This window comes from Scyliorhinus torazame, chromosome 3, assembly GCF_047496885.1.
Source record: "Scyliorhinus torazame isolate Kashiwa2021f chromosome 3, sScyTor2.1, whole genome shotgun sequence".
Classification (NCBI taxonomy): Eukaryota; Metazoa; Chordata; class Chondrichthyes; order Carcharhiniformes; family Scyliorhinidae; genus Scyliorhinus; species Scyliorhinus torazame.
In genome coordinates this window covers 13,362,686-13,386,894 of record NC_092709.1, presented here as the reverse complement: position 1 = coordinate 13,386,894, position 24,209 = coordinate 13,362,686, and the positions used below count along the sequence as shown (strand labels likewise).

Here is a 24,209-nt window from a genome sequence, read left to right as displayed (position 1 = left end):
AAGAGTCCATTATCAAGGATTTCATAGCACAGCATTTGGAAAGCACTGGTGTAATCAGACCAAGTCAGCAGGGATTTACGAAAGGCGAACCATGAGCTGTGAGGACGATGCAGAGATGCTTCAGCGGGATTTGGACAGGCTGAGTGAGTGGGCATGTGCATGGCAGATGCAGTATAATGTGGATAAATGTGAGATTATCCACTTTGGTAGCAAAAATAGGAAGGCAGATTATTATTTGAATGGGTGTAAATTGAGAGAGGTGAATACCTTGATGTCCTCGTGCATCAGTCGCTGAAAGTAAGCGCGCAGGTACAGCAGGCAGGAAAGAGGCAAATGGTATGTTGGCCTTCATTGCGAGAGGATTTGAGTGTAGGAATAGAGATGTTTTACTGCAATTGTATAGGGTATTGGTGAGGCTGCACCTGGAGTATTGTGTGCCGTTTTGGTGTCCTTACCTGAGGAAGGATGTTCTTGCTATGGAGGGAGTGCAGCGAAGGTTTCCCGGGCTGATTCCTGGGATGGCGGGACTGTCATATGAGGAGAGACTAAATCGGTTAGGGTTATATTCATTGGAGTTTAAAAGAGTGAGAGGGGATCTCATAGAAACTTACAACATTCTAACAGGATTGGACAGGGTAGATTCAGAAAGAATGTTCCCGATGGTGGAGGAGTCGAGAACTAGGGATCATAGTTTGAGGATAAGGGGTAACTTTTAGGACTGAGGTGAGGTGAAATTTCTTCACCCAGAGAGAGGTGAATCTGTGGAATTTGCTACCACAGTTGAAGCCAAAACGCTGTGTAATTTCAAGAAGGAATTAGATACAGCTCTTGGGAGCTAAAGGGATGAAGGGATGTTGGGGGAAGGCAGGATCAGGGTATTGAACTTGATGATCAACCATGATCATAATGAATGGCGGAGCAGGCTCGAAGGGCCGAATGGCCTCCTCCTGCTTCTATTTTCCATCTATGTTTGTTTCTTTGCAAAGCGAAATAAAGGCCAGGTTGATTTTTATCTGGAGTTGGATCTTTCTATCGCAGACAATCCTTTTTTGTCAAATCTGCTTATATTAGCCCATGGGGAATGTGTTGTGTGTGTGCTGATAGTAAATGAGAGATCAGCGTCCTAAACAGAGAGATGTCATGTTTCCAGTTTAAACAGTAAGCCAGTGACTCGGTGAAGAAGTGAAACTGGGGTTCACGTCGCTGCCTGTGCACTCAGATTCCATGTTTACTTTGTTTTTGCTTCTCGGAGTCACCCTGCTAAGGTTAGCGTAACATTAGGTGTACAAATAATTGAAAGGCTACAGGCTGTCTTGTTCATTACGTTGCTCGGGAGCGAAGCCATTTCTTCCCCCCCCCCCTCTCGATCGCGTTTCACACTCTGGATAAAACCACTGCTTTAAGTGTACCTCGCTGGCTTTGAAAGCCAGGCCAGCAGCGCGGGTTCAATTCCTGAACCAGCGTCCCCCAACAGGCGCCGGAATGTGGCGACTAGGGGCTTTTCACAGTAACGTCATTTGAAGCCTACTTGTGACGATAAGCGATTTTCATTTTTTTCATTTTCATACTCAGTGAGGCTAAGGTTGTGTGTGGGTGGGCGAGTGCGTATTCCTCAAACAACGTCAAAAAACAGATGATCTGGCCATTGACCTCACCACTACTGTTGGGAGCTTGCTGTGTGTAAATTGACTGCAGCCTCCCGATATTGCAACAGCACTGTACTTAAAAAGTACTTGATTGGCTGCAACACACTTTGGGACGTCCCGTAAATTTAAAAGCGTATTTTTGAGCGAAGGCGGCTGGTGAAAACGATCTGGTGTTTTCACACTATCCAGGAAAAAAGAAAAACCCGGAGGACAATTTAAAACAAGCATGTTCTCCAGCTGTCTAAGTCCAGCGGATCGCTGGTATCGCTTATTAACTGCTGGCTTGTAACCCAGACACAAAGGAATACTTCAGGGGTTGGACCGCACAGCACTTCCTATTGCCTCTGGTATTGGTGCTTAATAAGAACATAAGAACTAGGAGCAGGAGTAGGCCATCTGGCCCCTCGAGCCTGCTCCACCATTCAATGAGATCATGGCTGATCTTTTGTTGATTCAGGTCCACTTTCCGGCCCGAACACCATAACCCTTAATCCCTTTATTCTTCAAAAAACTATCTATCTTTATCTTAAAAACATTTAATGAAGGAGCCTCTACTGCTTCACTGGGCAAGGAATTCCATAGATTCACAACCCTTTGGGTGAAGAAATTCCTCCTAAACTCAGTCCTAAATCTACTTCCCCTTATTTTGAGGCTATGCAGCCTCGTTCTGCTTTCACCCGCCAGTGGAAACAACCTGCCCGCATCTATCCTATCTATTCCCTTCATAATCTTATATGTTTCTATAAGATCCCCCCTCATCCTTCTAAATTCCAACGAGTACAGTCCCAGTCTACGCAACCTCTCCTCGTAATCCAACCTCTTCAGCTCTGGGATTAACTTAGTGAATCTCCTCTGCACACCCTCCAGTGCCAGTACGTCCTTTCTCAAGTAAGGAGACCAAAACTGAACACAATACTCCAGGTGTGGCCTCACTAACACCCTATACAATTGCAGCATAACCTCCCTAGTCTTAAACGCCATCCCTCTAACAATGAAGGACAAAATTCCATTTGCCTTCTTAATCACCTGTTGCACCTGTAAACCAAGTTTTTGCGACTCATGCACTAGCACACCCAGGTCTCTCTGCACAGCAGCATGTTTTAATATTTTATCATTTAAATAATAATCCCTTTTGCTGTTATTCCTACCAAAATGGATAATCTCACATTTGTGAACATTGTATTCCATCTGCCAGACCCTAACCCATTCACTTAGCCTATTCAAATCCCTCTGCAGACTTCCAGTATCCTCTGCACTTTTTGCTTTACCACTTATCTTAGTGTCGTCTGCAAACTTGGACACATTGCCCTTGGTCCCCAACTCCAAATCATCTATGTAAATTGTGAACAGTTGTGGGCCCAACACTGATCCCTGAGGGACACCACTAGCTACTGATTGCCAACCCCGTCTCCCCGTCTCTGTGCCTTTATCTCTCCCTCTCTGTCTCTCTCCTTGTCTCTCTCTCCTTGTCTCACTTTCACCGTCTGCCTCTCTCTACCTCTCTCTCTGTCTCTGCCTTTCTCTCTGCCTCTCTCTCTTTCTGTGTCTCCCTCTTTCTGCTGTCTATCTCGCTCTGTCTCCATCTCTCTCTCCCTCTGTCACTGTTTCTCTCTCTGCCTCTTTGTCTCCCTCTGCACCTCTCTCTGTGCCTGAACTGCTCTCTCAACTCCCCTGACGCAACCCTTGAACCCATCTATAAGGGGGTCCTCAGCCCACCCCCCATCTGCGCAGGGTACCCCCGGGCCTAATCCCTGTCGAGTGAAAAGTGCACCTTGGCAGTACCCAAGCCAGCTGGCAGTGCCAGGTACCAGGTGTACCGGCACTTGGTGGGTGGATGGGGAGATGGGGAGAGTGGGAGTATCCCAGGTGATCCGAGGGCCCCTGGGTGGTCAAGCTCTGGCAAAGCTGGTACTCTGGCACCCCTGATGCTGTCCAGGTACTGTGGCATTGCCAGCCTGGCACCCTGGCATTGCCACCTTGGCACCCTGTTTGTATCACCTGCATGCCACCGTTGCATTGCCAGGGTGCCAAGGTGACATTGTGCCCATGTCAGGGATCGGGCCCAGGGGTGCCTGCCCTTATGAGGCAAGGTGCGGTGGGGCTCGATTACCCCCTTATAGGTGAAGTTGCGGTTTTGGTGGTGTCCGGAGGCTGTGATGGAGGGTCGAGAGATACGCCGTCATTTTTAAATGGCACCCTAATCTCTTCCTGCACTGGCGAGCGGAGCTCATTAGTAGAGGAAGCGGGAACCTCAGCGGAGCGTTCCTCTCCGAGACCCAGAAATGACGCAGAATCCCGTCGAATAGCGGGGTCGCTCTCGGCAATGCCAGCGCCGGGAAACAGCCGGCGAAACGTGACCAACGCGGGTCTCTTTAATTTGCCCTGTCTCTCTCTCTCTGCCTCTCTCTCTGCCTGTGAATGTGTCCGTCTGTCGCTCCCTCTCTCTCTGTCTTGCCCCTGCTGAGAGTGACTACCTTGCCTAGTATCAAAGATGCGCTCAAACTCCATACTGTCTCATTTCCCCTTCAATTTTGCCCTTGTCGTTGGGAGAGTGGGGGGAGGCGGGGCCACACAGTAACAAAACGATAAATATCTGTTTCTTAAATTGGCATTACAATCGTAAAATATTAGTCACTTTGTCTTGGTGCTAAAGTTTCCAATTAGTTTCAGGGACTCCAGCTCAAACCTGTGTAACTGTCTTGTGGACTGACCGAGGTTGGGCAATCTACTCTCGCAGGTCATGCAATAGGATCCCAGCTGTTGAATAGATTAGTTGGATGTGGCTTTGCTGCTATGATTTTTCTTGACAGACGGTTTCAATTTCAGCCCTGTTTGTGGAGGCACAGAACAGAGCCCTTTCCAAAATAAATGTGAATGTATTCATTCACGAGACGCTGACATCGCCGGCATGGCTAGTATTTGTTGTCCATCACTCGTTCTCTTTGAGACAGTAATGACAAGCTGCCAGGGTGAAGGATTGTGGTCAGTATAGTGAGCTCCCACAGTACTGTTAGATTGGCCGTTCCAGGATTTCAATCCAGGGGTAATGAACGAAAGACCAATGCGTATCCACGTTGGGAGTGCGGAAGTGTTAATGTAAAAGTCACCAAAGTCCCAGGTCACCATAGGCTGCTTTCCCCTTTGAGGGGGAGAGCTGACTGGTGGTGATTTAACCTGGGGGTCACCACAGGCGAGCGGCAAGGATGAGAAGACGAGGCCTTCATGAATAACCTCAGCCGTAAGGGGAATTGAACCCGCGTTGTTGGCGTTGCTTCGCGCCACGGACCGGCCTTCCAGCCAACTGAGCTCTCTCTCCATAAACTCTTCCAGCCCTTCAACCCGCCAAGAATTCTTTACAGAGTGAGGGATTAATGACCCAGGGTTCACTGCACCACTTGCTCACATTTTCTATTACACCAGAGCGTCCCGGCCTCTCTGAAAGATGAAGGTTTATCTCTGCTGTTTTTAAAAATCAGTAGTAGATCATTGGGGTTCAGTGAAGAAGGTTAGTTGATAAGATCAGTACAGGTAATGATTTGAGACCCTCAGAGCTTCACGGGAAAAGTAATAAATTGCAATGCTAAGTTTAAAATTTTTTAAAAAATATCCTGAATAAAGGTTTGACAAAGGTAACAACCCACACAGACTTTGAGCAGCTTCGGTCCAAGTCCTTTAGGTGTCACCCCCCCCCCCCCCCCCCCCCCCCCCCGTGTCCTGGTGTCCTGAGTCAGCTTCGCGCAATCAGGCGCAACACTTGCCTCAGAGTCAGAAAGATGTGGATTCAGACCCATCCCAGAGACATGGGCAGGTTACCTACGACTCCTGAGTGCGAGGGAGTGCTGCACTGTCAGAGTTGCTGTCTTTCAGATGATGAGGTGTTAAACCGAGGACCCACCCCCAACTGCAGTTCCAATGGGACTATTTTGAAGAGAAGAGGGCTATTCCTCCCCCCCCCCCCCCCCCCCCGTCCTAACCAATGTTAATCCCTCAACCAACACAAAACAGCTGAATGTCAGAGGTGAGGTGAGAGTGACTGCCCTTGTCATCAAGGCAACATTTGGCCGAGTGTGGCATCAAGGAGCCCTAGCTAAGCCGGAGTCAATGGGAATCAGGGGGAAAACTCTCCGCTGGTTGGAGTCATACCCGGCACAAAGCAAAATGGTTGTGGTGGTTGGAGGTCAATAACCTCAGCTCCAGGACACCGCTGCTGGAGTTCCTCACGGCAGTGTCATAGACTCAACCATCTTTAGCTGCTTCATCTATGACCTCCCTTGAGGGTGGCACAGTGGTTGGCACTGCTGCCTCACGGCGCCGAGGTCCCAGGTTTGATCTCGGCTCTGGGTCACTGGCCTTCTGGAATTTACACATTCTCCTCGTATTTGCATGGGCTTTGCTCCCACAACCCAAAGATGGATTGGCCGTGCTAAATTGCCCCTTAATTGGAAAAAAATGAATTGGGCACTCTAAATTTTAAAAAAATCAATGACCTCCTTTCCATAATTTGTTTTTAAAGAATTTAGAGTACCCAATTTTTTTTTCAATTAAGGGGCAATTTAGCGTGGCCAATCCACCTACCCTGCACACTTTTAGATTGGGTGAAATCCAGGCAGACACGGGGAGAATGTATAAACTCCACATGGACAGTGACCCGGGGCCGGGATCGAACCTGGATCCTCAGCGCCGTAGGCAGCAGTGCTAACCACTGCACCACCAAGCCACCGCTAGATCTCCCTTCCATCATTATGTCAGAAGTGGGGATGTTTGCAGGTAACTACACAATGTTCAGCACCATTCGCAACTCCTCAGATAGTGAAGCAGTCCGTGTCCAAATGCAGCAAAGCTTGGGCAATATCCAGGCTCGGGTTAACCAGTGGCGAGTTAGATTCGCGCCACACAAGTGCCCGGCAATGATCATCTCTTGCAAGAGAGGATCTAAACATCGCCTCTTGATATTCAATGGCATTACCATCGCTGAATACCCCACAAGGGCGGCACGGTGGCACAATGGTTAGCACTGTTGCCTCACAACTCCAGGGTCCCAGGTTCAATTCCGACCTTAGGTGGCTGCCTGTGTGGAGTCTGCACGTTCTCCCCGTGTCTGCGTGGGTTTCTTCCGGGTGCTCCGGTTTCCTCCCACAGTCCGAAGCAGTGCAGGTTTCGGGGGATTGGCCTTGATAATACTCTCCACTTGCCTGGATGAGTGCAGCTCCAACAACACTCAAGAAGCTCAACACCATCCAGGACAAAGCAACCCCGCTTGATTGCTCCTCCTTCCATAAACATTCAAACTCACCACCCCCTTTAATGTCTAAAAGATTGGGTGGGGTTTGTGGGTTACGGGGATAGGGTGGAGGTGGGGGCTTGGGTAGGGTGCTCTTTCGAAGGGCAGACTCGATGGGTCGAATGGCCTCCTTCTGCACTGTAAATTCTATAATTCTGTGAATCAATATCCTGGGGGTTGGGGACTTCCGGGTGCGGCTATGCAGAGCTAGGTCGCATATTCGGCAGCTCCTGCTTGGAACGGACTTTTGGGCTCTTTTACAGGGCCCCCACGGCATTTGTTTGACATTTCCCGGTGTGGGAAGAAGGCTGCAATATTCCCCCGACAGTGTCCCCCAGGAAGGGTATGTCTCTGGGTTGCGAGACACGGCAGAAACATTAAAAGATTTGGCTGCAACTGCAGGATAAACAGGGCCTCTTCCAGCATGCAGGCGGGGGAAGGGCAAGCTTAAAGCTGCAAGCTGACCTGAGGGCCTGTATCAAAGGTGAATTCTAGCAGCAGAGGGAACAACTGTGAAAAGACCTCATCAAGGCCACTGAAGGGACTTCCGGTTGCGGTGATACCTAGCTAGCCGCACGCTTCGGCGGCTCCAGCTCCGACGGACCTTCGGGCTCTTTTAAGAGCCCCAACGGGGAATTTTTCGACGACGCAACCCGGTGTGGGGTGTGTGAGAAGGGAGTCCCCCCCCAAACGAAGGAGGAAAAAACCGGCGGCGGCTGCAGCGCGAGGAATCGTCGACCAAAGGGTCAGAAAGAGAGAAGTACAAGATGGCGGCGGAGAAAGCGCAGGCGACATGGGGGCCTGAGCAGGATGAAATTGTGAGACGGTGCGTGGAGCTGCTGAAGAGGGAGGTGCTGACCCCGTTGCTACGGGCAATTGAGGGGCTCAAGGAGACATTAAAGACCCAGGAGACAGAGCTCCGCGTGGTGGAGCAGAAGGTGACAGATATTGAGGACGAGATCCTGGGCCTGGCGGTTAAGACACAGACGCACGAGGCACTTCATAAAAAGTGTACTGAAAGGATCGAAGCCCTAGAAAATGGAGCGCGAAGGAAGAACCTTCGAATACTGGGTCTCCCTGAGGGTGTGGAAGGAGTGGACTGTGGAGCGTACGCAAGTACGATGCTGAGCTCACTGATGGGTGCTGAGGCCCCTACGGGCCCCTTGGAGGTGGAGTGGGCAAATCGGATTCCGGCGAGAAGACCAAAAGCGGGAGAACCACCCAGGGCAATAATCGTGCGATTTTACCGCCTTAAGGATAGAGAAGAGGTCCAGAGATGGGCTAAAAAGGTGCGGAGTAGCAGATGGGAGAATGCAGTGGTACGGGTATACCAGGATTGGAGTGCGGAGGTGGCGAGAAGGAGGGCGAGCTTCAACCGAGCCAAAGAGGTGTTGCATAAAAGGAAGGTGAAGTTCGGGATGCTGCAGCCGGCAAGACTATGGGTCACGTATCAGGAGAGACACCATTATTTTGAGACGGCGGAGGAAGCATGGACCTTCATCAAAGAAGAGAAATTGGATCGGAACTGAGGGACTGATGCTGCAGGAAATGTTATTGTTAATGTTATGGTTGAAGTTAATTGAGAAGTAAATTGGGAAGGGGGGAGACATTGGGGAAATGTGGGCGCCGGTGAGGGGGGAAAGACGGGACATAGTTGGAGAAGGGGGAAGGGGAGGGGGAGGGGAAAGGGAGCTGCGCCATAAGAGGCGGGTCAGGTAAAGGGATGTTCCCGCGCCAGAAAGAATAAGGCGGGAAGACAGGCGCAAGGCGGATGGGAGTTCCCCACACGGGGGGGTCGAGGAGTGAGCAGGAGTAGCCGGGGTCAGTTGAAGTCAGCTGACTTACGGAAGTAATATGGGGGGAGCAATCATGCTAGAAAGAGATCTAGCGGGGAGGGGGGGGAGGGAGGGGGAGGGGGGGGGGGACAACTGGGTTGCTGCTGCGGAAATCCAAAAGGAAATGGCTAAAGAGTGGGTGGGCGGGGATGGTGTGCGACGCTGGGGGAGCGAGCGGGAGCGCGGAGGCGGGATATGGGACTGGCCTAGAGAAGGTAATGGCTAGTCGACACGGGAGGGGGGCAGGTAGCCCCCTAGTGAGGCTGATCACGTGGAACGTGAGAGGCCTGAACGGACCGATAAAAAGGGCCCGAGTGCTCGCGCATTTGAAAGGACTAAGGGCAGACGTGGTTATGCTCCAAGAGACGCACCTAAAGGTGGCGGACCAAGTTAGGCTAAGGAAAGGATGGGTGGGACAGGTGTTCCACTCAGGACTGGACGCAAAGAATAGAGGGGTGGCCATTTTGGTGGGGAAACGGGTAGCATTTGAAGCAAAGAACATCGTAGCAGATAGCGGAGGTAGATATGTAATGGTGAGTGGCAGGCTGGAGGGAATGGAGGTCGTGTTGGTTAATGTGTATGCCCCAAACTGGGACGATGCGGGATTTATGAGACGGATGCTGGGGCGTATATCGGACCTGGAGGTAGGAAACTTGATTTTAGGAGGGGACTTTAATACGGTGCTGGACCCGGGGCTAGATAGATCCAGCTCAAGGACCGGAAGAAGGCCGGCAGCGGCCAAGGTACTTAAGGGGTTTATGGACCAAATGGGAGGAGTGGATCCATGGCGATTTCTTAGACTTAGGGCTAGGGAGTTTTCCTTCTTCTCCCATGTCCATAAAGTGTACTCCCGGATAGATTTTTTTGTTTTGGGAAGGTCGTTGATCTCTAGGGTGGAAGAAGCTGAGTACTCAGCCATAGCGATTTCGGATCATGCCCCACATTGGGTGGACCTGGAATTAGGAGAGGAAAGGGAGCAGAGAACACTCTGGCGATTAGATGTGGGACTGATGGCGGATGAGGGAGTGTGTGCAAGAGTGCGGGGGTGTATTGAGAGATACCTGGAGGTCAATGACGACGGCGAGGTCCCTGTGGGAGTGGTATGGGAAGCACTAAAAGCGGTGGTCAGAGGAGAGCTGATCTCCATTGGGGCCCACAAAAGGAAAACAGAGGCCAAGGAAAGGGAAAGATTACTGGGGGAGATTTTAAGGATGGATAGGGAATTTGCAGAGACCCCGGAGGAGGAATTGTACAGGGAGAGGAGACGACTCCAGACGGAATTTGACCTTCTGACCACCAGAAAGGCGGAGGTACTGTGGAGGAAGGCACAGGGGAGGAGGTATGAATATGGGGAAAAGGCTAGTCGCCTGTTGGCTCATCAATTGCGAAAGAGGGCAGCAGCGAGGGAGATAGGAGGAAATAGAGACGAAAGGGGAGACACGGTGCGAAGGGCAGGAAAGATAAATGAGGTGTTCAAGACCTTCTATGAGGAACTGTATAGGTCTCAACCCCCAGAGGGAGAGGAGGGGATGCGGCAGTTCCTGGACCAATTGAGGTTCCCGAAAGTGGAGGAGCGGGGGGTGGTAGGCCTGGGGGCACCGATTGGGGTGGACGAGGTTATTAAGGGACTGGGAAGCATGCAAGCAGGGAAGGCCCCAGGACCAGACGGGTTCCCGGTGGAGTATTACAGAAAATATGTGGACTTGTTGGCCCCGTTGATGGTGAGGACGTTCAATGAGGCCAGGAAAGGGGGGACTCTATCCCCGACGATGTCGGAGGCGACGATATCGTTAATTTTGAAGAGGGATAAAGATCCGTTGCAGTGCGGGTCCGAGAGACCCATTTCATTATTGAACGTGGACGCCAAATTGTTGGCAAAGGTACTGGCATCGAGGATAGAGGACTGTGTCCCGGGGGTGGTGCACGAAGACCAGACAGGGTTCGTAAAAGGGAGACAACTGAATGTTAACGTGCAACGACTATTAGGGGTGATAATGATGCCCCCAGTGGAGGGGGAGGCAGAGATAGTGGCGGCAATGGACGCAGAGAAGACATTTGATAGGGTGGAGTGGGAGTATTTATGGGAAGTGTTAAGGAGGTTTGGGTTTGGGAACGGGTTTATTAGCTGGGTTAGACTTCTTTATAGGTCTCCAACGGCAAGCGTAGTTACAGGTCGACATAGATCGGAGTATTTCCGACTATATAGGGGAACAAGACAGGGATGCCCGCTGTCTCCATTGTTGTTCGCGTTGGCAATTGAACCTCTGGCCATGGCGTTGAGAGACTCCAGGAAATGGAGAGGGGTGATTAGAGGGGGAGAAGAACACCGAGTCTCGTTATACGCGGATGACCTATTGTTATACGTGTCGGACCCAGCGGGGGGGATGATAGAGGTTATGCGAATTTTGAGGGGCTGCGGGGATTTCTCGGGGTATAGGCTAAACATGGGGAAGAGTGAATTATTTGTGATACATCCAGGGGACCAGAGTAGAGAGATAGAAGGCTTGCCTCTAAGGAAAGTGGAAAGAAACTTCCGATACCTGGGGATTCAGATCGCTAGGAGCTGGGGAACCTTGCACAGACTTAATCTGACACGGTTGGTAGAACAAATGGAGGAGGACTTCAAGAGGTGGGACATGCAGCCTCTATCGCTGGCGGGCAGGGTGCAAGCAATTAAGATGATGATCCTCCCGAGGTTCTTATTTGTATTTCAATGTCTCCCTATACTAATCACCAAGCCCTTTTTTAATAAAATAGACAGGAGCATCACGAGCTTCGTGTGGGCAGGGAAAGTTCCGAGAGTAAGGAGGGGGTTCCTTCAGCGTAGTAGGGACAGAGGAGGATTGGCACTACCGAACTTGGGCGATTACTATTGGGCCGCCAATGTGGCAATGATACGTAAATGGATGATGGAGGGCGAGGGAGCGGCGTGGAAAAGACTGGAGAGAAAGTCCTGTGAAGGGACGAGTTTAGAGGCGCTGGTGACGGCGCCGCTACCGATCTCACCTAAAGGGTTTACCACGAACCCGGTGGTGGCGGCAACATTGAATATCTAGGGACAGTGGAGGCGACAGAGAGGGGTGCGGGGAGCCCTGGTGGGGTCCCCAATCAGGAACAACCATAGGTTCGCCCCAGGAAGAATGGATGGAGGATTTCAGAGCTGGTACCAGTTGGGAATTAGGAGGGTGGGAGATTTATTTATAGATGGGACTTTTGCGAGCTTGGGAGCATTGGAGGAAAAGTATAAGTTGCCCCGGGGAAATTTCTTGAGATATATGCAGGTGAGGGCGTTTACTAGACAACAGGTGAGGGAATTTCCGTTGCTCCCGACACAGGGGATACAGGACAGGGTGCTTTCAGGGGTGTGGGTCGGAGAGGGCAAGGTGTCAGAGATTTACCGAGAGATGAGGGAAGAGGGGGAGGAGTCGGTGGGCGAACTAAAAGGAAAGTGGGAAGAAGAACTAGGGGAGGAGATAGAGGAGGGTATGTGGGCTGATGCCCTAAGCAGGGTAAATTCCTCTTCCTCATGCGCCAGGCTTAGCCTGATTCAATTTAAGGTGCTACATAGAGCACACATAACGGGAGCAAGATTGAGCAGGTTCTTTGGAGTGGAGGACAAATGTGGGAGGTGTGGCGGGAGCCCGGCAAACCACGCACATATGTTTTGGGCGTGTCCGGCACTGGAAGGGTATTGGAAGGGAGTGACGGGAGTGATTTCGCGGGTGGTGAAGGCCCGGGTCAAACAAGGCTGGGGGTTAGCTCTATTTGGAGTTGCGGAAGAGCCGGGAGTGCAGGAGGCGAAAGAGGCTGACGTTGTGGCCTTTGCGTCCCTAGTAGCCCGGCGCAGGATCCTACTCATGTGGAAGGAGGCGAAACCCCCCGGACTGGAGGCCTGGGTAAATGATATGGCGGGGTTCATTAAACTGGAGCAGATAAAGTTTGCCCTGAGAGGATAGGCTCAAGGGTTCACCAGGCGGTGGCAGCCATTTCTCGATTACCTAGGGGAACGTTAGAGGGAAGACAGATGACCAGCAGCAGCAACCCAGGGGGAGGGGGGGAGGGGGAGGGGTTTAGTTTAGTTTAGGTCAAAGATAAAGGGGTTTTGTTACTTGTGTATTAAACATTTCTGTATTGTTATTGTTGCGTTTGCTTTGTAAGAGGGGAAAAATTGTTGTTTGGGAAAAAAAATTTCAATAAAACATATTTAAAAAAAAAAAAAATATCCTGGGGGTTAACATTGATCAGAAACTGGACTGGACTAGCCATAGTAATACTGTGGCTACCAGGGCAGGTCAAAGGCTAGGAATCCTGAGGCAAAATGCTGCGTCAGGTTTGAATGAAATATTATATGAAGCCTAATTCACCTCATGACCCCCCCCCCCCCCCCCCCCCCCCCCCAAAGCCTGCCCACCATCTGCAAAGCACAAGTCAGGTGTGCAATGGAATATTCCCCACTTGCCTGGATGAGAGCAGCTCCAACAACACTCAAGAAGCTCAACACCATCCAGGACAAAGCAACCCCGCTTGATTGCTCCTCCTTCCATAAACATTCAAACTCACCACCACCAACGAACAGTGGCAGCCGTGTGTACCATCTACAAGATGCACACCAGCAATTCACCAAGTTTCCTGAGGTAGCACCTTCCAACCCACAACCGCTACCACCTAAAAGGCCAAGAGCAGCAGAAACCTGGGAACCCCACCACCTGGAGGTTCCCCTCCAAGTCACTCACCACCCTCACTTGATCGCTGGGGCAAAATCCTGGAACTCCTTCCCTAACAGCACTGTGGGTGTACCTACACCTCGAGGACTGCAGCGGTTCAAGGAGGCAACTCACCTCCACCTTCTGAAGGGCAACTAGGGATGGGCAATAAACGTTGGCCTAACCAGCGACGCCCACATCCCGTAAATTTAAAGAAATCCAAAATAGATTGAATGAAAATTAACTGACCTTATTTCGATGCTCTTTTCATGACATCACTGTGCACAAATTGGCTGCCATACTTCCTACAAAACAGCTCTGGTGGGGATGGACTGCGGACCTGGCATATTTAAAAAGAAAATGATGATTTGCAGGTTCCTTAACCATCCTGACAATTGCATTTTGTTTGGACATGGGGGTGCCAGAGATGCCAAGCTCTCTGGAATCGGCAGTATCGCTTTACCTGCTTACTCAACTGAAAACTAGGTCGAAACTCCAGAGTCAGAATCGCCAGAGGACAAGGGCACTTTTTAAGTTCCTTTCCAAAGTTCCTTTGATCGGAGTACGGCTAAAATATATTTTTACTTTTTTTTCTTTTTGATGTGAATCTAAACCTAAATCAAAATGTTTCATCGCTGGAAAGTCTAAAATTGGCAAGTGGGAGGAAATTAGCTGGTGGTGACGAAGTATTTGGTTAGGCGGTGGTCTGACTAACTTGGTACACAAAGAAACTGCTGTTGTCCCAGTGTCAGTCGTATCAAACCCCAATGCAGTATAGATTTTTATATGGAGCTGTCAGATTTGACAGGTGTGGAAAGGGATTGCAGGAGGTTTTGACTATCTTGAGGGTATTTTTTTTTTACTTCTGAAGTCGTTTATCTAAAAATCTGCCTGGCAGGAGTTCAAGTGGCTGCTATTTTTTTTCGATGATCTGTCTATTGCCCCCTCTGTCTTCCTCAGCTCTGAGCTCTGTCCTTGCCCTGCCTTCTTGTCTCGGATAGGTGGGGCAGTCTAAGGATACGGGGTAGACCATTTAGGACTGAGATGAGGAGAAATTTCTTCACCTAGAGAGTGGTCAGACTGTAGAATTCGCTACCACCCAAAGCAGCTGAGACCAAAGCATTGTATGTGTTCAAGGAGTTTGTAATAGTCTTTGGGTGAAGGGGAGCAAAGGATATGGGGGGAAGGAAGGACCAGGTTACTGAATTGGATGAACAGCCATGATCACAATGAATGGCGGAGCAGGCTCGAAGGGCTGACGGGCCTCCTCCTGTGTCTATTTTCTGTATGTTTTTATATGTGGTAGTGGGTAGTCACAGATGAACTGTGCTGAACACCAATGATCTTTCTGCTGCACCTTCTTTGCGGGGAGGCGTGGTTTCGGATACAACTCCCAGCCAATTCTGACTCTTCCAATCGCCTCCCCCAACCCCAAACCTCCCCCTTGAGGAACAAGAACCACGTTGACTGAAAGGTCCTCTTTTCTAACGGCCCAAGCTTTCCGTTTGGTGTTTGGTCATCAAACAACGTGTTCTTTTTCCACTTTCCCCTCTCTGACGAACCTGGTTTGGGCTCAACTGGAGTATTGTGTCCAGTTTTGGGCACCGCATTTTTTGCAAGGATGCAAAGGCTTTAGAGATGACAAACGACCTGGAACGTTAACTCTATTCCTCTCTCCGCAGATGCTGCCTGACCTGCTGAGCATTTCCAGCTTTTGTTTTGTTTATGTTCTGAAAACTATTTTTATTCATTTACGATAAATCGCCTCTTATTCTTCAGAATTCAAAAGATAATAGACCCTTTCAGCCCAATCTCAGATCAAAGGACATCCTAGAGCTCGCAGCTCTAGCTGCCGATACGGCCCTCAGCACTTCCGGTTCCGAGGCCGCGCATGCGCATGGCGGCCGCCTGCAGCAGCCGGGCCGTGCTCCATGGCGGACTCAGCCCACGGACCTGGACCGCCAAAGTAGCACCCCGCATCTGCATCACGAACCAGCTGTCTACACAAATGAGCTAAACCAGCCCCCACATACACACACAAACCCAGTCCTTGTGGAGATCAGAATATCATTTTGAATAAATTAGGCTCAGCATAATATTTCATTCAAACTTCACGCAGCATTTGGATCTTGGCATTGCAGGTAAATTAACTGAACCGCAGGCCTTCTAATTTGCATCTTATTTAATAACTCTGATTTGCATGAAGCTGTTTTTTTTTCCCCTGAAAGGAATAATTTTTTGTTCGCATTAATCTGCAGCAAACAGTTTCCCCAAGTCCGCACTGCCAACTGCACACGTCTCTCCAGCCAGTCAGCCAGGGTGGGTGTCTAACCCAAAGGTGTCCTTCACCACAATGAGCAAACCGGAGCAGGAAGAGGACAATACGCTGGTTCAGATGGCTGAGCATATCCCGGCTGGCAACAGAACCCCGATGTGTGCTCACTGCAACTCCATCATCAGGTACGAGGCAAGCCAAGAAACTGACTCTTTATAAAATTGAGAATTATATATAAAAATAAAACAAAATAGTAGTTACGTTGAGTCCACATCAGGGAAAGAGGCCATTTGACCCAATGGCCTGTTGCATCGTTTATGCTACCGACAAATCCTTCTCTTCCTTTCTCCCTGGTGTTCAACCAGCTTTCCTTGAATGCTTCCCTGCTGTTTACCTCAACTAGTCCATGTGGTAGTGAATCCCACATTCTCACCTCTCCCTGGGTGACTTTCATGCAAGATTTGCTAGTGACTATTTTATTTTTATGGCCTCTGCATTTGTCAGCTAACGAATAAATGGGTAACATTTCACGGTTTTAGACTAAGTGAACTTCTCCCCTAACACACTCAATTGTTGACTCCTTCCTAACCAATATACTAATCAGTTCATCATGAATGGATGGTCTTTGGGAAGAACATCGGACAGAAGATTTGGAAATGGGCGACATTGGTTTCTGTAGAAAAGTGAGTTCTGGCAGGGATTGCATCATCAAACTCTGTGCTTATTTGCAAACTGAGTTTGCCAAGTAATCCCTGGATTACTTTCCGGTGCCACGTGCTGGAGAATATTGGAATAGGAGGTCCGTCCCGATGAATGGGTGGCTGGAGAAATGATGCAGGAAGGAGGGCTTTAGAGTTCTGGGACATTGGGACCATTTTTTGGGACGGTGGGACCTGTACAAGGCGGATGGTTTGCGCCTGAACTGAAATGGGACCTGTTTCCTTGCAGGGAGGTTTACTAATGCTGTTGGGGAGGGTTCAAACAAACTTGGCGGGGGGCTGGGATCCTGAGAGCAGGTTCAGCAGGGGTAGATGCACAGCCAAAATTAGAGGAGACATCAAGCGAGTCAGGAAGGCACAGAATGTCTCGACCAGTTAAGTCACAAGAGAGCTTCTCAAGATTGGATAGTATTTTAATGCAAGGAGTCTGACGAACAAGGGACATGAGTCGTGGGCACAAGTTAAAACATGGGAAATGATGTCAATGCTGTCACTGAGACATGGTTGAGAGAGGGGCAGGGTTGGAAGCTCAATATTCCAGGATACAGGATGCTCCGGCGAAATGGGGAAGGAGGTAAAAGAGGAGGGGATATCGCAATTTTGATCAAGGAATCAATTACAGCAGTAAGGAGGGACAACACCTTAGAAAGCTCTTCAAGTGAAGCCATATAGGTCGAACTTAAAAACCAAAAAGGAGCAGTCACATTGCTGGGAGTATTCCACAGGCCCCCTAACAGTCCAAGAGAAATAGAAGAGCAGATATGTAGGCAAATTTCAGAGAAATGTAACAGTAATAGGGTAGTGATAGTGGGGGATTTCAACTTCCCAATACTAATTGAGATAGCCAGAGTGTAAAAGGTTTAAAGGGAGCGAATTCTTAAATTGCATCGAGGAGATCATTTTAAGCCAGTACGTAGAAGGTCCTACAAGAGAGGGGGTGATCCTCGACTTAATTTTCAGGACCGAAGCCAGGCAAGTGGTTGAAGTATCAGTTGGGGAGCATTTTGCAGACAGTGATCATAACTCGGTTAGATTCAAGATTGTTCTGGAAAACGACAAGGATGGGCCTGAGCGTAATGGTCTAAACTGGAGCAAGGTCTGATCTGATTTGGCCTGAGTGCATTGGGAGCAGACACTTTTTGCAAATCTGTGACAAAACAGTGGGACACATTCAAGTAGGAAATAGGAAGAGTTCAGGACCAGCATGTTCCAATCAAGAAAAAGGGCGGGACCAACAAATCCAGTGACCCCTGGATATTGAGGGATATACATCACTGGAGAAGGAGAAAAAGGGAGGCTTATGGCAGATATCAAGGGGTCAAAACAGCAGAAGCCCTGGAAGTGTATAGAATGTGCAAGAGGAAACTTAAAAAGGAAATTAGAAGAACAAAAAGGGGACATAAAAGACAGGTGAAATAAAGGAAAGTCCTAAGTTGTTTTACAGGTACATAAAGGGTAAAAGGTTAACTAGGGAAAGAAAAGGGCCCCTTAAGGACCACAGTGGTAATTTGTGCGTGGAGCTGGAGGACATTGGTAGGGTTCTAAATGACAGTGTTCACTCGTGAGACAGATGGTGTGGGCATAGAAATCGGGGAGAAGGACTGTGACAATATTAAAGAGATTAACATAGACAGAGAGAAGATTCCGAGTGGTCTGGCAGGCTTAAAAGTAGACAAATATCCTGCACCAGATGCAATATATCCCAGGCTGTTGATTGAGGCAAGGGAGGAAATAGCAGAGGCGCTGGCATTAATTTTCACTTCCTCTCTGGCCACAGGAAAGGTGCCAGAGGACTGGAGGATAGTCGATGTGGTACCATTATTCAACAAGGGAGGGATAAACCAAGAAACTACTGGCCGGTCAGTCTAACCTCCATGGTGGGGAAACTATTGGAAGCAATTCTGAGAGACAGAATTAATCTGCATTTGGAGAGGCAGGGATTAATCCAGAACAGTTCAGTATGGGTTTGCCAAGGCGAAGTCATGTCTGACCAACTTAATTGAATTTTGGTGACCAGGTGTGTAGGTGAGGGAAATGCATTTGACATAGTCTCTGTGGACCTCAGCAAGGCTTTTGATAAGGTCCCACACGGGAGACTGACAGCGAAGGTAAGAGAGCATGGGATCCGAAGAAATTTGGCAAATTGGATCCAGAATGGGCTGAGTGGCAGGAAGCAGAGGGTGATGGTCGAGGGGTGTTTTTCTGACTGGAAGCCTGTGTCCAGTGGGGTCCCGCAGGGGATCAGTTTGGGGCCCTTGCTGTTTGTGGTTTATATAAATGATTTAGACATGAATGTAGGAGGGTTAATCAGCAAATTCGCAGATGGTACAAAAATTGGTGGGGTGGTAAATAGTGAGGAGGATAGCCTTTGATTACAGGAGGATATAGACGGGCTGGTCAAAGGGACTGATCAGTGGCAAATGGAATTCAGTCTGGATAAGTGTGAGGTGATGCACTTCGGCAGAACAAACAAGACAAGGGAATACAGGATAAACGGCAGGACGCTGAGAAGCTCTGACCGCATAAAATCCGGTCCCTTAAGGTAGCAGAGCAGTTGGATACAGTGGTTAAGAAGGCATGTGGTAATACTGCCTTTATTAGCCGAGGCACAGAGTTTAAGAGCAGGGAGGTTATGCTGGAACTGTATAAAATATTGATTAGCTCACAGCAAGAGTATTGTGCGCAGTTCTGATATCCACATTATAGGAGGGATGTGATAGCACTGGAAAGGGTGCAGAGGAGATTTACCAGGATGTTACCTGGGCTGGAGAGTTTTAGCTATGAAGAGAGATTGGATAGACTGAGATGTTTACAGTGGGTAGCAGTGTGTGACTGTCTGTGCGGAGTTTGCACTTCCTCCCCGTGTCTGCGTGAGTTTACTTCGGGTGCTCCGGTTTCCCCTCTCAGTCCAAGGGTGTGCAGCTTATGTGGGGTTACGGGGATAGGGCGAGTGTGTGGGCCTAGGTAGGATGCTCCCTAGGTAGGATGCTCTTTCAGAGGATCGGTGCAGACCGATGGGCTGAATGTCCTCCCTCTGTACTGTAGAAATTCTCAGGCCATGGGCGAAGAGCTGGAAAATGGGATTAGAATAGTGAGGTGGTTGTTTTTGACTGGCTCAGATGAGATGGGCTGAAGGGCCTTTTTTGTGCTGTACACCTCTATTAATCTGAGCACATTGCCTTGAAGATGGCTTTACTTTCTTTGGAAATGATCAGAGTGGGAAGCTCTGATTAAATGTAGCTCACATTTGTTGATCCGTTTTCCTGCTTGAGCTCATGTCCCATAATCACCCCTCTCTCTGTAAACTACCCAGCCCCACAAACCGTTAAGCCCTCCACGCTCCTCGGTTTCAGGAGTCTGTTCCCGATTTTAATTGCAGGACTGCAAGACCAGTGATGGCTTCAGCTGGCTTGGCTCTAAGCTCCCTGTCTGTCTGTCTCTCTCCCTCTCCCTCTTTCTCTCTTCTCTCTCTCTTTCTCTCTCTCTCTCTCCCCTCCCTCCCTCTCTCTCTCTCTCATTCTCCCTCCCTCTCTCTCTCTCTCTCTCTCTCTCTCTCTTCCTCTCTCTCTACCTTCCTTACCTCTGACTGAATGTTTGGTCACCTCTCTAGCTATCTCCTTATGTGACTCAATGTCAAATTTTGTTTGATAATGTTTCTGTGAAGTGTATTGGGATGTTTGACTGTGTTAAAGGTGTTGTATAAATGTAATTTTCTGCATGAGTTTGAGTGCACTGGCATAATTCGGATACATTGGTACATATGGCATTTTAGTGAAGGATGTTTTTTGTTTTAATTGTTTTTTCACTTCCGTTAAAGCTTCTTCCTCTCTGTTTTGGGGGCCTGTCCGAAGCTGGAGGGATTCTGGTGGGGGTTTGCTGACGTGATGTCGGAGGTGTTGAGGGTGAAGGTGGTCCCGAGTCTAGAAGTGGCGATTTTTGGCATGATCTCCTTTGTTCCTGTTCTGCAGTCCTGCTGACTGGCAGAAGGCAGAGAGTGGGGATAAAGGGGTCTTTTTTAGGATGGCGGCCGGTGACTAGTGGTGTGCCTCGGGTCGGTCCTGAGACCACAACTTGTCACAATATACATTAATGATCTGGAAGAAGGAACTGAAGGCTCTGTTGCTAGGTTTGCAGATGATACAAAGATCTGTAGAGGGACAGGTAGTATTGAGGAAGCAAGGGGGCTGCAGAAGGATTTGGACAAGCTAGGAGAGTGGGCATTGAAGTGGCAAATGAAATACAATGTGGGAAAGTGTGAGGTTATGCACTTTGGAAGGAGGAATTTAGGCATAGACTATTTTCTAAATGGGGAAATGCTTTGGAAAGCAGAAGCACAAAGGGACTTGGAAGTCCTTGTTCACGATTCTCTGAAGGTTAATGTGCAGGTTCAGTCGGCAGTTAAGAAGGCAAATGCAATGTTAGCATTTATGTCAAGAGGGCTAGAATACAAGACCAGGGATGTACTTCTGAGGCTGTATAAGGTTCTAGTCAGACCCCATTTGGAGTATTGTGAGCAATTTTGGGCCCCATATCTAAGGAAGGATGTGTTGGCTTTGGAAAGGGTCCAGAGGAGATTCACAAGAATGATCCCTGGAATGAAGAACTTGTCGTATGAGGAACGTTTGAGAACTCTGGGTATATACTGATTGGAGTTTAGAAGGATGAGGGGGGATCTTATTGAAACTTACAGGATACTGAGAGGCCTGGATAGAGTGGACGTGGAGAGAATGTTTCCACTTGTAGGAAAAACTAGAACCAGAGGTCACCATCTCAGACTAAAGGGACGATCCTTTAAAACAGAGACGAGGAGGAATTTCTTCAGCCAGAGGGTGGTGAATCTGTGGAACTCTTTGCCACAGAAGGCTGTGGAGGCCAAATCACTGAGTGTCTTTAAGACAGAGATAAATAGGTTCTTGATTAATAAGGAGGTCAGGGGTTATGGGGAGAAGGCAGGAAAATGGGGATGAGAAAATATCAGCCATGATTGAATGGGGGAGCAGACTTGATGGGCCGAGTGGCCTAATTCGGCTCCTATGTCTTATGGTCTTATTTCCTGCTGCTGTTTCCATTGCATTCTTTGCCCCTTTTCTCTTTCCCATCCTGTTCTCAAGGCTGAGCCCTCTGAGTGGTGTTCTGCCTGAGTTATGCTGACATGTGCAGCGATCAGTTTTCTCCCAATTCTTCTCTATTCTCCTCACTCAGTTCACGGCTGTGGACGGTTATAACACAGGCCGATTGGCTACTAATACTGTAATGTATTGAACAATCCAGCCAGCTACCTTCAGTCATCCTCGCAACATCCATTTAAAAAAAAAATGTTTTTATTAAGGCATTTGTATGTACACCTTAAACACAACCACAGGCAAAAAGAGAGCAAGCAGGAATTCACATTCGGCAGCCACGAGTCCCTCCATCCCAACAGGATCCGTCTCCAGGCTACCGGGGAGGCAAAGGCCGGCACGTCAGCCTCTCTCACCCCCTGGACTCCCGGGTCTTCCGACACGCCATAGACTCGGGACCACCTTCACCCTCAACACCTCCGACATCACGTCAGCAAACCCCTGCCGGAACCCCTCCAGCTTCGGGCAGGGCCCAAAACATGTGGACTTTAGGAAGGATGTGAGGGCCCTTTTCTAGGGATGAGGGATTTTAGCTGGAAGATTAAGTTGGAGAAACTGGGGTTCCCATAGGAGCAAAAAGATTGAGGGGAGATTTGATCGAGGTGGACAAGATTATGACAGGTTCAGATAAGGTAGACAGGGGAAAGCTCTTCCCATTAGTTGATTGCACAAGGGCACCGATTTGGGCAAGAGATGGGGTTGTGAGGAAGGGTGGGGTTGTGAGGAAGAGTGTTTTTCCCCGAGCGAATAGCAGCCGGGAACCCGCTACATAGGAGGGAGGTAGGAACGGAGACGGTGAATGATTTCAGAAGGAAATTGGGTGGGCACTTGAGGAAAATGAACTTTCGGGATATGAGGATAGAGTGATGTGGAATGGGACTGATTGGATTGCTCTGCAGAGAGATAGCATGGACTCGGTGAGCCGAATGGACACCTTCTCTGCCTTTATGCCTATGAATTGGAAGGATACAAAGTGCCAGGAGGACAGATGAGATGCGAATTCCGTGGCTGCGCCAAGCTTCATTGGAGCAATTCAGGAAGCCAAGATCGAAATCCATTGCTGGCAACGATGATTGATGCATTTCCGATATCCATTTCCCGTTGCACCTAAAGGACCGATTTACACAAAACATCCCTTTGCTACTTTAACGCAGGCATTGCCACGTTTGCGTCTAAATCTCACACAGCGTGATGTAGATTCTACAAATGCTCCAACCTCAACCCCTCGTTACCACCAGCGATAGATACCTTTGAAGTTCCATTTGGTATTTGCTACCAGAAGACAAAGGTCTGTCTACAAGTACTATGTCATTATAGCTTTGTGTAATTAATACACAATTAAACAAAGCTGCCTCGTCTCTGGACTAATAAATATATCATGTCAGTCGCTGCCTGAAAGTGGAGCAGTCAGATCAAATAAGGCTGTTTCAGCGTAATTACAGTTCATGCCCTACTGCCACCATTCTTTAGACTGCAAAGAGGAGTATCAAATGTCATTTCATTTTCACCGGTTTCCTAAAAGCCAAGTTACACAGTAAACCAACCTGCAATCCTATACGCAAAAATAATTTACTCTGAGGGATGTATTTATATATTATATCTCTGGTTAAAAACAAAAGCGTTCACATGAGTTGGAATTCCAGTGGTGTGCATGCTATTATTCTGACATTTATTAAATTCCTGCTCCAGTTGGTTAATCTGCCCATCTGTCGACAGCAGTTGCCTGCTCTTGCTTCCGGAAGCTTCCCCTGAATGGGACTACAGTGGATGTGGAAGAGGTGGGAAATTGATCCTACCTGGCATGGAGAGCGTTTCCTCTTTAGTAACAGTATTGCGCTAATGAATCCACCGAGTTGGTTTGTTGCCACAATGGGAGGTGGGCCATTTGTCGTACATAAGGGCTGGCATTGTTGGACGTGCGAGCATCCAAAAGGAGCGCGGGAGGTCAGGAGGAGCTCGGTGCGAGGCGGGGAGGTGTGTCGGGTTAGGGCGGGATTTCAAGCCCCCGCCATTTGAGCAAGGGAAGGGAAGGGATGCTGTTTAAACATGTGTGTGATGTTGACACATAAGGCAGCACAGCATGGGAGTAGGGGAGTGAAAGGCGGGGGGGGACATCCATAGTCTATTGTAGGTCCATCGCCCCTAATCTATACAGTCTAGCCCAGCAATCCCTCCACCGCATTTTAACATGACAGTGTTAAACAGATAGGATTTTCCCGTACCAGCCTCCCCGAACAGGCGCCGGAATGTGGCGACTATGGGCTTTTCACAGTAACTTCATTTGAAGCCTACTTGTGACAATAAGCGATTTTCATTTCATTTCAATTACTCTCAGAGACAATTATTTTTCTATATCGTGGCTTTTACAAAATTGGCGTAAAATGAAAAGACATGGTGTATTTTCGGTGATGTGGGAGGGAGGAGGCGAGTGTAAAATAGGACGAGAACCAACCCCATCACCTCTCTGCTCACCCCCATAATACGTGGGGTGGGCAAGTGCCGAAATCTGCACCCCCCCTGTCATATTTAAATAAATAATCAAGGGTTAGATAAGGTTGTTGTCAAATCAATTGACTCCGATAATATACTGGCCATGCCATAATGGTGTGGGCAATTGGGCGAGAGTGGGC

The 24,209-nt window shown here is 48.9% G+C and overlaps 1 protein-coding gene across 7 annotated transcripts in view; it reads left to right on the top strand.

Moving 5' to 3' along the window:
- The window catches only part of LOC140408302 (PDZ and LIM domain protein 5-like), a 328,382-nt gene that overhangs the window by 268,440 nt on the left and 35,733 nt on the right, over positions 1–24,209 (top strand). For all 7 annotated transcript variants that reach the window (XM_072495316.1, XM_072495317.1, XM_072495314.1 and 4 more), the window contains one exon: positions 15,724–15,925. In XM_072495316.1, the coding sequence (XP_072351417.1) occupies positions 15,724–15,925 (202 nt within the window). The remainder of the gene's footprint in view (positions 1–15,723; positions 15,926–24,209) is intronic.